This window comes from Acomys minous (genome assembly GCF_964271855.1).
Source record: "Acomys minous genome assembly, chromosome: 7".
In the NCBI taxonomy this organism is placed as follows: Eukaryota; Metazoa; Chordata; class Mammalia; order Rodentia; family Muridae; genus Acomys; species Acomys minous.
In genome coordinates, this window is record NC_140488.1 from 66,069,982 (window position 1) to 66,086,146 (window position 16,165).

The following is a 16,165-nucleotide window of genomic DNA, read 5'->3' on the forward strand; positions in this document are numbered from 1 at the left end:
AGGAGGACCCCGGGACCCAGATCTGCCTGTCATAAAGTTCTTCTTGTAGGATTCCAGGACCCTGTGGATCCTACTACTCCCCCATTCTTCCATGCTACTCTCGCCTAAAGTCTCAATAGGATGTCCTCTCCTCTGACCCACTTTCTTGGTAAGTAAAGTTTTTCATGGGGCGTATCCCTTGGACTAGTGTCTTGATATAAGTGAGTATATACCGTCTGTCTCTTTTTGCTTCTGGGTGAACTCACTCATTATGATAATTTCTAGGTCAATCCATTTGTCCACAAATTTGGGGAATTCCTTGTTTTTAACAGCTGAGTAGTATTCCATAGTGTAAATGTACCACAGTTTCTTAGTCCATTCTTCTACTGAGGGACACTTAGGTTATTTCCATGTTCTGGCTATTGTGTATAAAGCAGCTATGAACATGGTTATGCATATGTCCCTGTTGTGTGCTGGAGCATCTTCTGGGTATATTCCAAGGAGTGGGATAGCTGGGTCTTGAGGAAGCCCTATTTCCATTTTTCTGAGAAAGCGCCAGATATCTCTCCAAAGTGCCTGTACTAGTTAGCATTCCCACCAGCAATGAAGGAATGTTCCTCTCTCTCTCCACATCCTCGCCAACATGTGGTGTCACTTGAGTTTTTGATCTTAGCCATTCTGATGGGTGTAAGATGGAATCTCAGTGTCATTTTGATTTGCATTTCTCTGATGACTAATGAGTGCGAGCATTTCTTTAAGTGTTTCTTGGCCATTTGATATTCCTCTGTTGAGAATTCTCTGTTAAGTTCCAAGCCCCATTTCGCAATTGGGTTGTTTTTGTGGTGTTTAATTTCTTGAGTTCTTTATATATTTTGGATATTAAACCTTTGTCAGAAGTAGGGTTGGTGAAGATCTTTTCCCAGTCTGTAGGCTGTCGCTTTGTTCTACTGACAGTGTCTCCTGCCTTACAGAAGCTTCTCAGCCTCATGAGGTCCCACTTATTAATTGTTGACATTAAGGCCTGGGCTGTTGGTGTACTCTTCAGGAAGTTGTCTCCTGTGCCTATCACAAGAAAGTCTTATAAGTGGATTTCTCCTAATCCTTCTTCCTGTTTATACATGGGAATGAACGGACTAGGAAGATACTAGGGGGGGGTGATAAATATTTTTTGATCTACTCTCTAAGTTGAATTGAAATGTTATTTACCAGGGATCAGTGAAATTTTACTAGTACTTATCCAAATAATCTCTATGAAATTGCTGTATAGAAAAGAGACACAGAGATAAACAGTGCTATTCTATTTTTAAGGCATCTCAGTGAGGCTAATATAAGGTAAAAGGGCAAAGTGGTGATGTATGTAGATACACCCAGTGCCTTGAAGCAGACACTTGACCTAGCTCATCACAGATAGTTTTTGATTAGACTAATTTCTCTGAGTGATTATCAATATTATCAGAAAAAATATATGTCTATTGTTGAAAAGATTTGGAAGAACTACAAAAATGGAAATAATAGAGAATAACCTTCTGTAAACAATTGCAAGGGAATATTTTTGTGTTATCTCTTTGCATATGTATACAAGGATGTGCAAAAGTGAGCATATGTATACAAATGTTGAAATAATCTTGCCTTTTATACAATTATAAATCTGCACTTATAATTGTATACTTTTTATTGAGAAATTATTTTTGTTGCTTTTGTCTTATAATGAGCAAATCCAGGTGTGGTGGCAGTTGCCTGAAACTCCACCACTTAGGATGTAGAGACAAAAAATTTATTGAAACTTTAAGATTAATTTTGTCTATACAGTGAGTTCTTTGCCAGCCAAGCCCTTATCCACCAAAATAAAAAGAGAAAGAAGAGAAAAAACTGAATAATATTATAGAAAATCTTAACTAAACTAAATTTAAAAACTTAAAAATAAAAGTAAAAATCAATTACAGTTATATATAATTCTATCCAGAGATAATAATGGCAACACTTAGGCACAAATAGTGTCATTTTTCTTCATTAAAAACATATATAATTCTTTTATAAATCTAAGATTATGCATACTTACATCACAGATTTTATCTTTCAGGGTTTTTCTCACTTGCAAAAAGTTCATTATACTTTATTTTTAGTAGCTTCATACTACTTAAGTGAATTCTTTATTATCCATTATTGAAGATACAAGTTTCTTCTATCTTTTCTATCATAAATAGCACAGTGTTGATCATTGTTGTATTTCTACCTATCCATATAACTAAAATATATATGACTAAATAAAATATGAAAATTCACAACAAAGCACACTTGTGATTTGCCACGCATATGTTTTTGTCAAAAGACACGTTATTTAGTATTCTTTAAAAATATAGTAAGGTTTTGAGATACAACATATGAACTCTTTATTTTTTTTTCCTATAGAGGAGCCCAGTGAAGTTATCCCAAATGAGACCATGGCGCATAAGGATGAAGAGCACCAGGCAGTATCCGCAGATAATGTGGTATGTACAGTTTGAAATTCTTTCCTCATTACCAGATGGATTTCAAGGACAGTGTGCCAGTTGATGACAACATCTGTATTGTCAGAAAAAAGTCTTGCTTTACCCTGAAAACCAAAACAGAGCTTTCCCCGATGAATTTAATATATCTTTCAGTTTTCAATAAGTAACTTTAAAAACTTCCTTTTTAACCTTAGGAGATGTCGAAGTATAAAAACCTAGTGCTTAGCTCAAATATGACATATTTTATATGTAACAAGTTACTTTCTTCAACACACTGAGCAGGGAGCAGATTCATTCCATTGGACAGATGGCAGAATTGAAATGGTGTTTAGCTGGAGATCATGAAGGAAGCCTTTGTTAGTACTCCTGTTTGCATCCTGATTTCTCTGTTCAGACCATACCTATCTATACTGCATTCAGGACTTTTTTCTTTTTTTTTCTGGTTAAATTGGACCCTGTTAACTGCTTTCAAAATCACAACAAAGAAGGAAAGACCGTATTATAAGAATCTGAATAGCAGCAGGGACAGGCTACATGTGTATTAAGCTGGGTTTTGTAAAAATATAAACATATAGTGATGTTCCTTTAGCAGCTGTTTTAGCAGAATTTGTTTATATTTTTGGCACAATAAAGTAATACAGAAATCAAGATAGTATTAAACAAAGTTAGACATAAAGGGAAATGCCATCATATTTCCATTTTGCCTTTGAATCAATGTTCTATGCTTATTTTCATTAAAACAGATCTTATAATTTTTTATCTGTTACAAAGTAGCTGTGATGTCACAATATACTCTGGCTTCTAACACAAACATTATTTCTTTGATACTATAATCCTGAACGTCTCTTTAATAAAAATGGAACACATAAAATGTACAGTTGGACTCGTATTTGTTAAATACCAACAATATTTAATGTTGTTTTCTACATATAAAATAGAATTCAGAGTTGAATTTCATTGATTTTTTAAAGTCCCAGTTTAAGTCCATGTTTGATTCTTCTTAACACTGAACTCAACAGGCCTATTGAGAAATTAGGTTTGATTTAGAGGCAGTCATTTTTTTCATCAAGTGGCTAATAATCATTGTTTTCCACAATAAACTATTCTCATACTTTAAATCTCACCAAATGTCTCCTGCTCGAGATTTGAATTATAGTGTATAAATATAAACAATTATTTACAATTGAAATATCTTTTCCCCTAAAGATCTGTTCATTTTTAGCCTGAATTTCTCTGCATTGACTCTCCCCAGCAGCAGACAGCTGGAAATAATAAATGAAGTCGTGGCATGGTATGACTCATAGTCACTTAGGCACCTAATTTTTCAAGAACAATTGATTTTCAGAGACAAAACTTCAAACTTTCAAAGGTTGATCTCCTCTGCCTGTAACTTTTGAGTGCCCCCAATTATTCATGGATGACAAATAAGAGACATATAAGACTTATTTATATGCACAATCTATACAGTGGCTGTTGGTGCCTTCTTTTCTTAAATGCCTAGCTCCATTTTCCAAGAATCCATCCACATAGGTAGAAAATCTAAAAACCTTAGAACAGGAATTATGATCTGATTAAGACTCAAGTTTATAGTGATTATAATAGAAAACAAAACATTAGGCTCCTCTCCATGCAGCAGGAGAAACAGTGTTGCTGCAGCTGTCCATCTTCCTCATAGACTGAAGGTCAGAAACACTGTGATGGTGTCATATCTTCAGAGGCAGCATAGCAATTATAATCATTCTAAGTTTGTGTGTGTGTGCGTGTGCGTGTGCGTGTGCGTGTGCGTGTGTGTGTGTGTGTGTGTGTGTGTGTGTAATCTGGGTAGAACATCTATTCTGCCTAGGACATGCTGCTATTAATGTGCTTGTGCATGAAAGACTGTCTAGTGACTAAATCTGGTTTAGCTTCCTCCTTTTTGAAACTGTCTTTTGGATTGGTCATGTTTAAATGTTTTAAAGTATGATTTCTTCTTTCTTAACTGCATTTTTTTACAAACAAAGGAAAAAATTGAATGGATTTAGTTTATTTTTTTAATAAAATGCTTTATGATTAAAATTTTGCTCTGCCTTCCTTATTGCAGCTTATTGGTCATTCTTTTCATCAGCACGGAACTGTACTGTTTAGCCTTTCGACAAATATGTAGTCAGTATCTATTGTGCACAACATACAGCCTATGCTTTGCTGTGCCTAATTCTGAAGCTAAAGGAGCTTCTCTCTCTGCCTCTGTCCTCTCTTCACTGCCTTTGTTACTGTCCTATGAAAAAACAAATCACCATGCAATTTTCCTCATTATATCATAGATGTCTGCTTTCAATTGTCTAGCTAATGGAGCACATTAAATATGTGAATTTTTAGACATTGTATTTTCCTTTGGGATGCATGCCATATGTTAACATTTTTCATTAGAAGGAAGAGTGTTGTGCAGACAGAAAAGGAATCCTTTCGTGTGTGTGTGTGTGTATGTGTGTGTGTGTGTGTGATTAAAATAGACTATCGTTACTAAAAGCTAGTTCCCTATTACTGGAGGGAGTCACCAATCACCAATTAAAGATACAAGGGTTGAAACACATGCTGTGTATAACACCGAGGAGCCAATTATCAAGGTTTAATCCAGATAACCTAGATCACTCTATCACCAAACTAAATATTGAGAAGGTATGTTGTATACCTTGTATGTATGAATAGACCTCATATATTTGTGAAAGTTTCTCTGCTTATGTTACAGAAAATAGAAATTATTGATGATGAAGAAAGTGACATGATAAGCAATTCTGAAGTAGAACAAGTGAATTCTCTCCTGGATTATAAGGTAAAGGCAATTTCAAGTTCTGAATTCATTAAGGGAAGTTATTGAGTTGAAAAAATTTATAGTGCCTCTCATTTTTTTTCCATCTGATAGGCTGGGCCTCTTCTTGGGTGTCTTGAAAATTAGTCAAAATGTTGGGCACTTTAAAATATCTGGCTTATTTGGTTGTTATGATTTTAAACAAACTATTTACTGGCTCAAAATTTAGCACTGATGGTGTTAAGCAAGTGAGAACAACACATAATGACAGTGCCGGTTAATGTGGAATTTATGGTAAAGACAGTGTTTTCTTTTAAATGGTGGTCGAGCTGCTAGAGGTTTGTATACGGAGCCCTAGCTATGTGTAGGGATGACGCAGGAACAGCACTTTACCCCAAGGATTTCACATCAGGCTGTGCAATATGAAAAGACCCCACCTCAAATTAAATAAACACAACAGCAACGTGGATGGGGTAAGTAGTAAAGGGGACAATATCTTTCCCACCGTGCATTGATGCTTTTATATTGGATTGCAATTTCTTCCAAGAATATACCTCACACTAGTTTTATGAGAATTTAAAAAGCAATTCACCAATGAAAAATGAGATGAATATAAATAAAGATGACCTTTTATTAATGTCACTTGTTACTAAATTAGAAGGCGTTATTTGATAGTGTGTCATGCATAATTTTGTTTTTACTCAATTTTAACATAAGCTATCAGTCTGTTTATTGATATATTTTTGCATAGATGGACAAGCAGCCTCCCCAGTAGTCTCCCCTTGTTACTCCACAGCCTGTCTTGCTAGGAAATTTTGAGTTTTCTGACATTTTGGCACAAAGTGCTTCTTTCTAAACACAAAGTTTCTTTTTGTGGAACATAATCAGCATTTACAGCGTATGCTAGTAACAAAGACCACCATTTAATTAGAAAACAGCTGTCCTTCTTCTCAAAAATTCTTTTCTGTGTTAGTATAGTATAACTGAAATTAATGCTATTAGACACATGTTTTCCTAATGTTCATATGTCGAGCCTTAACATAGTGAGTGTTATAAACATGCCAAGAAATTGTTTTTGACTTTGTATTTGCTAAGTGGTCAGAGAGAAAAGTAAAATTCTGTATATCAGCTACATTTATGGCTAGATCTGGTAGGTCACACCTGTAATCCCAGCACTCATCGGACTGAAGCAGAAGGTCCAGGAATTCAAGGCCAACCCAGGATACATGAAGTGATCTTGCCTTAAAAGCAAATAAATAAATACTCAATGAAAAAATAAACTGTATTTTAATTAGCTGGGTTTTAAAGCTGCTGGTTTTGAACTAGAAGAGATCCTGCTAATAACTCCTCCATGGTCATATAATACTTCTAAATACTGATTTCAGGATTAAAATGACTCTGCAGGCCAGGTCACTACTTGGCACAGGCTGTGGAAAGTCCAGGCCAGAGGACTGGATTGCACAGCTGTTAAGTGTGCCCCACTTAGCACTCTTGAACAGGTCAAATAGGGTTGGGCTCAAGACTTAGAGGATTCTTTCCAAGACCTCTCCCCTTCTCGGTGCCAGTCCTCTTGAGAAGGTTTGCAGCTAAAGGACAAGGATGGCAGGACAGAGCAGCTAGCCCAGAAATGTCAGTGAATGTTTATGCTGAACTCTGAAGGGCATTTCACTAACCAAGTGTTTTGAATTGTCAGAAATATTGTAGGAACAAGGGATCCCATAATAGGCCATTAGGGACATTCTTTATAATCATCTCTATAGTGTTTAAACTTTTTTCTTTGAATTCTCAATAATTGTACACATATATAGAAAATATATATATTTCTATACACATCATTTTAAAATGCTTCCTTTTACCAACTGTGAACTTTGTACCTGGAGTTTCCATTGCATATTTTGAGTGTTGATGTAAAAACACCAGTTTAGAAATGTAATATTTTGAAGAAAATTGCTGTACACTATTTAAATATGAACAGCATTGTTTTTTGTTTAGGAGTGGAAGTCATTTTTTTCATTTAAGTATACTCATCATAAGTTTCTTGAAGGCAGAAACATACTTTAATCACCTACATATTATTTGGTTAAAGAACCTTGGCACATAGATGTTTAGCAAGCAGTTGCTGAGAAAGTAATTGAGCAAATTAATTTGTCTACGGAAATAATTTCAATACTGTTTCCCAAGTGCTTATTTATATAAATTCAATTAGTATTAGGGGCTACAGCATTTTTAAACTTTCCTACGGTGAATTCATCTTCTGTGCTTGGGATTTATTTTAGCAAACGAAAAGAATATTCTCTATGGTGCATTTTCTTAACACACACGTTAGACATGGTAGCATTCCTGATTGAGATACATCATTAGAAACCCATATTTCTAGGAGTTCTAACTAATACCAAATCCTTAGGAGACAAGTTGATGGAGACAATAGCTGTGGCATGAGCATCTATATCATAAAATAGGACATCAGGCATGGTAGCCATTAATGGCCTTCCAGAGATCAAAGCGCTGGCATATTTGCAACCTTGTGTCCCACAACAATCATCTTGCAAAATATAAACATTTTACTGGGAACTCAGAGAAGGCTTTTGACAAAAAATAAAGTAGGCCTTATTTTGTAAAACGCTGTGACTGTTATTGTCTTACTTGTTACTTTCACAAGTACTCCATTTACTTAGGAAAATCTCTAAAGTACACATAAATTACTGCCTGTAATCTAGGAAGCAGTTAATAGGCTTGCAAAAAGCATTTCTGAGAAGAAAATGTCTGCAATATTAAATTATCTTAAAGCTGTTTATGCATTTCAAACATTTCATAAACACCGAAGAAGGGAAATATTTGCATGAGAAATTAGAGATCCGCATATGAAAAGATGCTTTCGTGACTTTCGCAAATATGAACTAATGTTTTTAAAATGTTTTCTGATGGGCTATGAGTACAGTTCAGGAGGACTGTGAATGCAAATAAGTCAGCATTAAATGATGATAGATACTGCCTGTCTATATTCAAATGACTTTCTACCTAGTGTGCTGGGGATGTGGAGGCAGAAGGTACCTTCAACTGCTAACCTAATTACATGAGACTCTGTCTCAAATACAAATAACAATTCAAAAACCTCAACAACATGAGCAAAACAAGGAGCAGGAATATAACTCAGTTTGTACAGAGTTTTCTATGCAAGCACGAGCACCTGAGTTTGGATTCCTAGCACCCATGTGAAAAACCTAGCTTGTGACACATACTTGTAAATGGGGTGCTGAAGAAGCAGCAGAGACAAAAACGCTAACTGAGCCTAGCTGACACAGTGGGTTTCAGGTTTAGTAAGAGATCCTGTTTCAGAAACTAAGGTGGAAAGCAACCTCTGGCTTCCATAGCACATATGCATACCCACACATACGTAGAGACACAGATATTTGCCCACACATATCACACATACCATGCATATACCATATGCATGTGCATCAGATATGAAACAGACAAAAACAGAAGAAAACATTTTCTGGTCAACATTTTACTAATACACTGACTTCTAATAAGAGCAAAGGTTTAGAATTAGCAAAAAGCATATCATGGCAGAAACATATTGAATTTCCTTAGAGTGCTTACTTTTGACTTAGTTGTATAGTGACTGAATAGAAATTTAGCCTGAACAGATGTTTCACTTATTAAGTGGTCTGGAAGGAAGCAGTTTCATCCCCCAAATTAAGATTGAAACTGAACTAACAAGTAACATAGTAACCATGTTCACAGATTGAATGAAATTAATACAACATCCACTTGACTGAAACACCAAAACAGCCATGCAATCAACTAATTTTAATATGTTTTTAGGAAGCATTTTGAACAAATCCTGTTTTAAGTCCTTCTGTGCTCTGAGACCAGGTCTCCTTCTAGAAAGAATATTCCATCTCTTTCTACAGTTTTTGTCAAGGAGGATGATTGATAATTTATTAGTTTTGTTTATTTTTATTTTTTAATAATTTATATTTTAATTGTAAATTGACAAATGATAGCTTTATATATTCATGAGGTAACAGGTTATGGTATGATTTATGAATACAATGTAAAATAATTAAATCAAGTGAATTAATATATCCATCACTCCAAGTACTTACTTTCTATGGGAAGAACTTTAAATTTTGCCTTTTGCTTTATGGAATGCATATTATTTGCAATATTCTCCACATGTACTGTTAAACAAAAATAGTGTTTTCCCTTTATGAAAAGATGAATAACATCTGAGAACATAAATTATGCTAAGTGAAATAAACCAAGTACAGAAAGACAAGTATGGTATTTTCTCACTTAATATTTGATATCTCAAATAACTGAACTCAGAGAAACAGAGGCTAGAATGGTGGCCATGCAAGGCTGCAGTGAGGATTGGGAGATGACGGATGGTCAAATGGTGTCAAGCTTCTATTAGGTAAAAGAAATTAAGTTTATTTTGTTTGGTTGGGATTTGAGCCAAGTTCTCAGTATGTACCCTGGGCTAGCTTCAGACTCTTGAGTGTTGGTATTAATAGGAATATACCATAATGGTCCTCTTAAGTTTTATTAATGTTGTTATTATTTGAGATATTCTGTGTGCTTTTATTTAATCTGTGTACTGTATTACTTAGCTTCCAAACAGTTAAAAAAAAAAAGATGTCCATACAGTGAAATTCACCTTTTTAATTTAATGTACAATTAGTTGAATTTGACAAATTGTTTATCATTTGTATATTAGTTTCTTTTCTCATGGCTGTTATCAAATACCTGACAAGAAGCAATTTAAGGGAAGGTTTTGTTTTGGCGTGCAGTTCAAAGGAACATAGCCTACTGTGGCAGGGAAGGGCATGGAGGCAGAAGTGTAAGGGGCTTGGTGACACTGTATCTACTATCCATAAGCAGATACAAGACAGGAAATAGCACCAGCTATGGCACATCAAAGGCTAGCCTCCAGTGACTCACATATTCTAGCAAGGTTCTACCTGATAAAAGTTTCACAACCTTCCAGAATAGCACCACAGGATAGGTGTCATATGTTCAAGCAGGAGCCTATGGCAGAAATTTCACATTCAAACCACAACAGTATATAATGAAAACCTGAATTACTTGCATTTGGGGGCTATTATGAAAAAAAGTGTTGAAAATCTAAGTGTTTTCATTGTTCTTAAATAAATAACTAGAAATAGGATTACTAAGAAAGAAGCAGAATTTTGTGATAAATGTTTACAGAGTTCACCTTATTATTTGACACTCCCACTAACAATGTATATGACTATTAATTGCTCCATATTCTTACCAGCAACTGAATCTTGTCAAGACCTTTAACATTAGTCAATGTAGCAAGCTGGTAGTAGTATTTTTTCATTTGCATTTCTTAGCTGAAAATTATGTTAAGTATATTTTGAATATATAACTTTTTTCATTAAATTCCTGCTGGAATATTTTTGTCTATATTTTAGTCTGTTGCTACTTTTAAAATGGAAAATTTTTTATATCTTTCCTTTTATGTGAATTAGAATATTTTCTTCCAGTATGTAGTTTATGTTTTATTTTTATTTAGAGTATGTTTCTAATTATTCCTTCAATGCTTTTTTGTTTGGTTGGTTTTGGTTTTGGTTTTGGTTCCTTTAAGACAGTCACCATACAGGCACAAACACACTTAGAGTCAAGGCTGGGCTTGAATGCCTGATATTTCTGCCTCTACCTCCTATTTTACTGTAGAAAGTTTTAATTATTTTAACTTTTGCATTTAGTTAAATGTGTACTTAAAATAATTTTGATCCCTACTTGGTACAAAATAACTGTTTTAGCTTTTCGAATTTGACCTTGTGAATAGCACACCTAATATTGTTGCATCTCTATTTCTCTTGGGGTTAATTGGACTCTATTCTTAACCCTAATCCAAATGCTAATTAAGTTTGATATAGGAAAGTTGTTTCCAAGAAGATAAGTCTTTCCTGTTTTCTTCTCTTCCTGGAATCTATTTACAATTTTTTTTCTATTGATGATTTATTTAAAAAGCAGCCTTTGAATACCAGGATAATTTCCTTCAATGTTTTATATTCCTTTATGATTAAAATTTTATTTTCTTTATTGTTCCTTATACTTTGATTGCATTCTAGCTTTATTGTTCATTAAACCTATACAGGCTTGAGTTTACATGAGGTAATTTTTTGCTTAATGTTTTCTCTTTCAGAATGAAGAAGTCAGGTTCATTGAAAATGAACTCGAGATTCAAAAGCAAAAGTACTTTAAGCTCCAGACTTTTGTTAGAAACCTGATTCTGGCTATGAAAGCTGATGATAAGGAACAACAGCAGGTAAGTCCCATGAGAGACCAGTAAGCCACAATGTGTCAAGTTGAAAAATGGCATGTCATATTTGGATTCTTCATATCTGTTCATTTGTAGTCTCCATTCTGGCTTGGATTTCATGGAGCAAATGGTTATTATATGATTTTTTTAAAATATAGTGTTTTTAAGAATAGGTGTTAAGATTTGTTTGTGTGTGTGCGTGTGCATGTGTGTGTGTGTGTGTGTGTGTGTGTGTGTCCGCACACACACACACACACACACACACACACACACGCACACACACACACACACACACACACACACACACGCACGTGCACGCATGCGTGCATGTGTACAAGCTACTATAGTGCAAAGTCAAGATAGCTGATTAGAATATTTTCTCAAGCTGGGCATAGTGGAGCACGCCTTTAATCCCAGCACTTGGGAGGCAGAAGCAGGTAGATCATTGTGAGTTCGAGGACATCCTGGTCTACAAAGTGAGTCCAAGACAGTCAAGGCTACCCAGAGAAACCCTGTCCCCCCCCAAAAAAAAAAAGAAAAGAAAAAGAAAAAATAATATTTTCTCAATGTCAGGATAGCATTTAAGTAGAGAAAATCAACTTTTAAAATTAAATTTCAGGAAATTCCTTCAAATTTTTGTAGAGGTGTAGCTCTCTCAACCCCTAACTAGATAGTGTGTTTAGTGAACATTTTCTGACTGAAAAAGTGGCCATTTATTTATCTACTAGCAGCTGCTGGAACTCACAAATGTTTGGACATAGTCTGTTTTATAATATGTTGATCCTCACTAAGAAAGCATGAAATTCTTTGTGACCATAGTGTATCACATTTTGCAATGTAAGTAAAAATGTTTGGGTCCTCCCACCAAAAATGAAATACCTTTTGTTTTTTGCTATGGATATTTGTTTATAAATTCCTTTCAAATTGGTTCTTATTCTAAGATCTTTCTTGAGATAATATTAATATAATATAATGTATTTGTTTAAGCCTAGTTATGTAAAATAATATATTTAACACCAAATGATACCAAATTTGCAAAATGATGCCAAATTGTCATGCTGATTTCTTCTAAGAAAATTTATATGTGTATAGTATGAGATACAAGTAGCTATATTTCACTAAATAGTCTTAGGAGATTTTATTCACCTAAAAAAGTCAAAAGTGAAAACACTAATGTCTTATACCCAAAGAATATTGAACATATATAGCCAATCCCAGACATTTCCAGGGAAATAGTTAATGTTTGAACATTCCATAATTCTCCTTTCTTTCAAGGGAAGAAGTGTTTGTATATTTAACTTATATATTGAACAAAAAATTAAACTAGAAGAGTCATCTCATATGACTAAAGCCAGCATGGATATTATTTGCCCAGATTCATGAATTTTTCTCTTTCAATTCTGACCATATAGAGAGATTATAGTACAGAAGTCTTTAGTTGCCTGAGCTAGCATTAAGTGTATTGCTTCATTATACATGATATACACATTTCACGGCATGTTGAAAATGTGTTTATAAGACAGGTATAGTGGCTTATGACATCACTCTAGCCCTAGGGCAGCTCACATAGTAGAACTGCTGTGAGTTCGAGTTCAGCCTTGGTCATAAACTAAGAACTTGCCTTAAAACAAACAAGCAAAGCACAGCAAAGTCAAAATATGTTTGTTTTTTAAGAACATAAAATACAGAATTTTACATGAATAAGAGTGATAATATTGAAAACAATCCCAGTAGTATCACAAATTTTAAATAACTGTAGAACACACATACACACACACACACACACACACACACACACACACACACACACACACACACACAGGCTTCTACTTTAAAGTAACAGGGTATTTCTTCTCTAAAAATACCATACATCAATTTTAAATTCAGTTTCAGGACCAGTTAATTAGTATTTGCCATTGTCTCATGACCTGTGAGAATAACTCACAGACTGAATTTCTACTTCTAACTTGGGCTTTGCTTTGGTTCTTTCCCAACAATTACTAACAAATAAGAAAAGTAACTAAAAAGAAAGAAAGGAAGGAAGGAAGGAAGGAAGAAAGAAAGAAAGAAAGAAAGAAAGAAAGAAAGAAAAGTAACATGTGGTTTGGGTTTCCCTTTCTAGTTTTCTTCTGATAAGAGACTAGTGAAATAAGATATGAGCATAATATGGTCTGAAATAGAAAATGATACAAAAATTTTACCAAATGCCACAGCCTATGGAATCAGCAGCCTAAATAATAAGTATGCTTTTTTGTAATTGAGATTGGGTATAGTGAATTTCAAAGTGTATTCTCCAAGCATAAAAGACACTGGGTATTACGGGTGGTGATACACACCTGTAATCATATGGAAACTTGAGGAAAGAAGGTAATATGTATAGTTTCTAAAACATAGATATGATACTAATAGTGATAACAAAAGTAATCCAGGTATATATTAAACTAATGATATTTAAAACTTGAAATATTCAGTAGTTTATTTCTAGAAATACATTTTATTCTATCCAGTAAATAGACACATTTGCTGTTACTTTATTTTTTAAAAAATAGACAGTATTTATTTCATTAATATTTAGATTAGTTGAATGAAATACATGATCTACAGAATATTTTGCCCCTACAAAGAAGTCCAGTGTTTAAAATATATATATATATATATGGTACTTTCCAACTGAAACATTAGATTACCTAAAGGTTGTCTTTTTAAAATCAATAATAGCCATTTTAACATCCAGATAATGTTGCCAACATTGCTCTAAGTCATTAGTTATGGTCTTTCTTCCCCTGATAATTCACTGTGTGATCCTAGCCAGATCGATTGCCTTTCTTAAACTTCAATTTCTTCACTCTGCAAGGAGGATAAGAATGATTATCAATTTTACATTCACATCTTAGAGCCTAGAATAAGTATTACGGACACTGAGCATGTATTTGGGGAAAGTGTTAATGATCTCTTGGGACAAATGGCACTTGGTCAGACCTCGAAAATGGTTGTTACTGATGAAAAACATATTATAAAAAATACTGAGGCTGTAGATGGGAGTCATTGTCAGTGTTTTTCTCAGAGTAAATGACATCCTGGGTTCAATGTACAACACACGGGATGGAAGAATAGAAGAAATTTAATTGTGCCTACTTATATCTTTGTAAAAAAGGCAGTTCCAGTCATTGGCAAAAAGTTGTTTAATGTCCCAATATTGCAGTCTAGTATGATATTGAAAGAATTTTGCGGTGAAATCCGTATATCAGTAATGTTGTGAACTACCTCATATATTGAACATTTTAAATTCTACTCTCATTTTAGTCAGTCAACTCTATATAACTCAATGAAGAAGAAATGATACTGCTTTTCTAGTTTCCAGCTCTCTCCACTAGAATTTAGAATACCATGAAATGTTCGAATCCACTTGACTTTCCAATATGTGAAGCTCATATTCAATGAGTGGCAGTTTGAACCCCTTTCCATCCTTAAGATGCTATAGTTCAAACTGCAGAGTGAACTGAATCCAGTGGTGTGTCACTCACATTCTGAACAACTAATATTAGCAAAGGTCCCATTGTATTCGAACTGGATCAGCAATAGCTCAGTGTTCTAGAAGAAAATGGCATGCCTTATATTACTGCAACGTAGTACCTCGGAAAAAATGTGGTATCTTTATTCTACTTTCACGTGTAAGTTCACTTAGTTTCAGCAAGACATCCATGGGCAATTTAGTGGTACCAAATAAATAATAACTTTCTCCACATGTTATTTTTTCATTACATAGCCTGAAAAAAATATAAAGTTTTCTTCTTTGTGTAGCACAAGGCAAAAGTTATAGGATGGGTAACTGTCACTATTTTATTGAAGAGGAGAATCATGTCTTATTTCGACAGTATATTTCATATGTTCCCCGTGGATACCTTGCCTTTTTGTTCCTTACCTGGATAATGGCCAGTTTTCATTTGTTCCTATTCCCTTACTTCTCGTTTACTAATTTCCCTAAATCCAAAGTACAAGCAATGCTGTTGAAATTTTTTCATGTAGACTATGCTATTTTAGGTCCAATTTCTTATGGTTAGATGGGCACCAGCACTGCCATCCACATAAAACTTGACTGTTCGTTTCTCTATTATAGATTCATGTTCTAAAAATACAGATGAAACAATTAGAACATGGTTAAGCTTATCTCATAGATGTTCACAGATCCTAATGGTTCCAGCAAAGAAATGAGCAGACACACCATTACCACAGCTATAATCAGAGATCCACCTGCATCTGCCTGCCAGAGTGCTGGGATTACAGGCATGTGCCACCACACCTGACAAATTGTTAAACTCTTCTTTTTAAAGATATTTTACTCATTTATTCATATTACATCTCAATTGTTATCCCATTCCTTGTATCCTCCAATTCCTCCCTCCATCCCATTTTTTCCTTACTCCTCTCCCCTATGACTGTGACTGAGGGGGACCTCCTTCCCCTGCATATGCTCATAGAGTATCAAGTCTCTTCTTGGTAGCCTGCTATCCTTCCTCTGAGTGCCGTCAGGCCTCCCCATGCAGGGGACATGGTTAAATATGGGGCACCGGAGTTCATGTAAAAGTCAGACCCCACTCTCCAGTCAACTGT

The 16,165-nt window shown here is 34.6% G+C and overlaps 1 protein-coding gene across 2 annotated transcripts in view; it reads left to right on the forward strand.

The window, feature by feature from the left end:
- The window catches only part of HDX (highly divergent homeobox), a 115,889-nt gene that overhangs the window by 94,048 nt on the left and 5,676 nt on the right, over positions 1–16,165 (forward strand). For both annotated transcript variants that reach the window (XM_084790750.1, XM_084790749.1), the window contains 3 exons: positions 2,389–2,468; positions 5,194–5,277; positions 11,438–11,560. In XM_084790750.1, the coding sequence (XP_084646876.1) occupies positions 2,389–2,468; positions 5,194–5,277; positions 11,438–11,560 (287 nt within the window). The remainder of the gene's footprint in view (positions 1–2,388; positions 2,469–5,193; positions 5,278–11,437; positions 11,561–16,165) is intronic.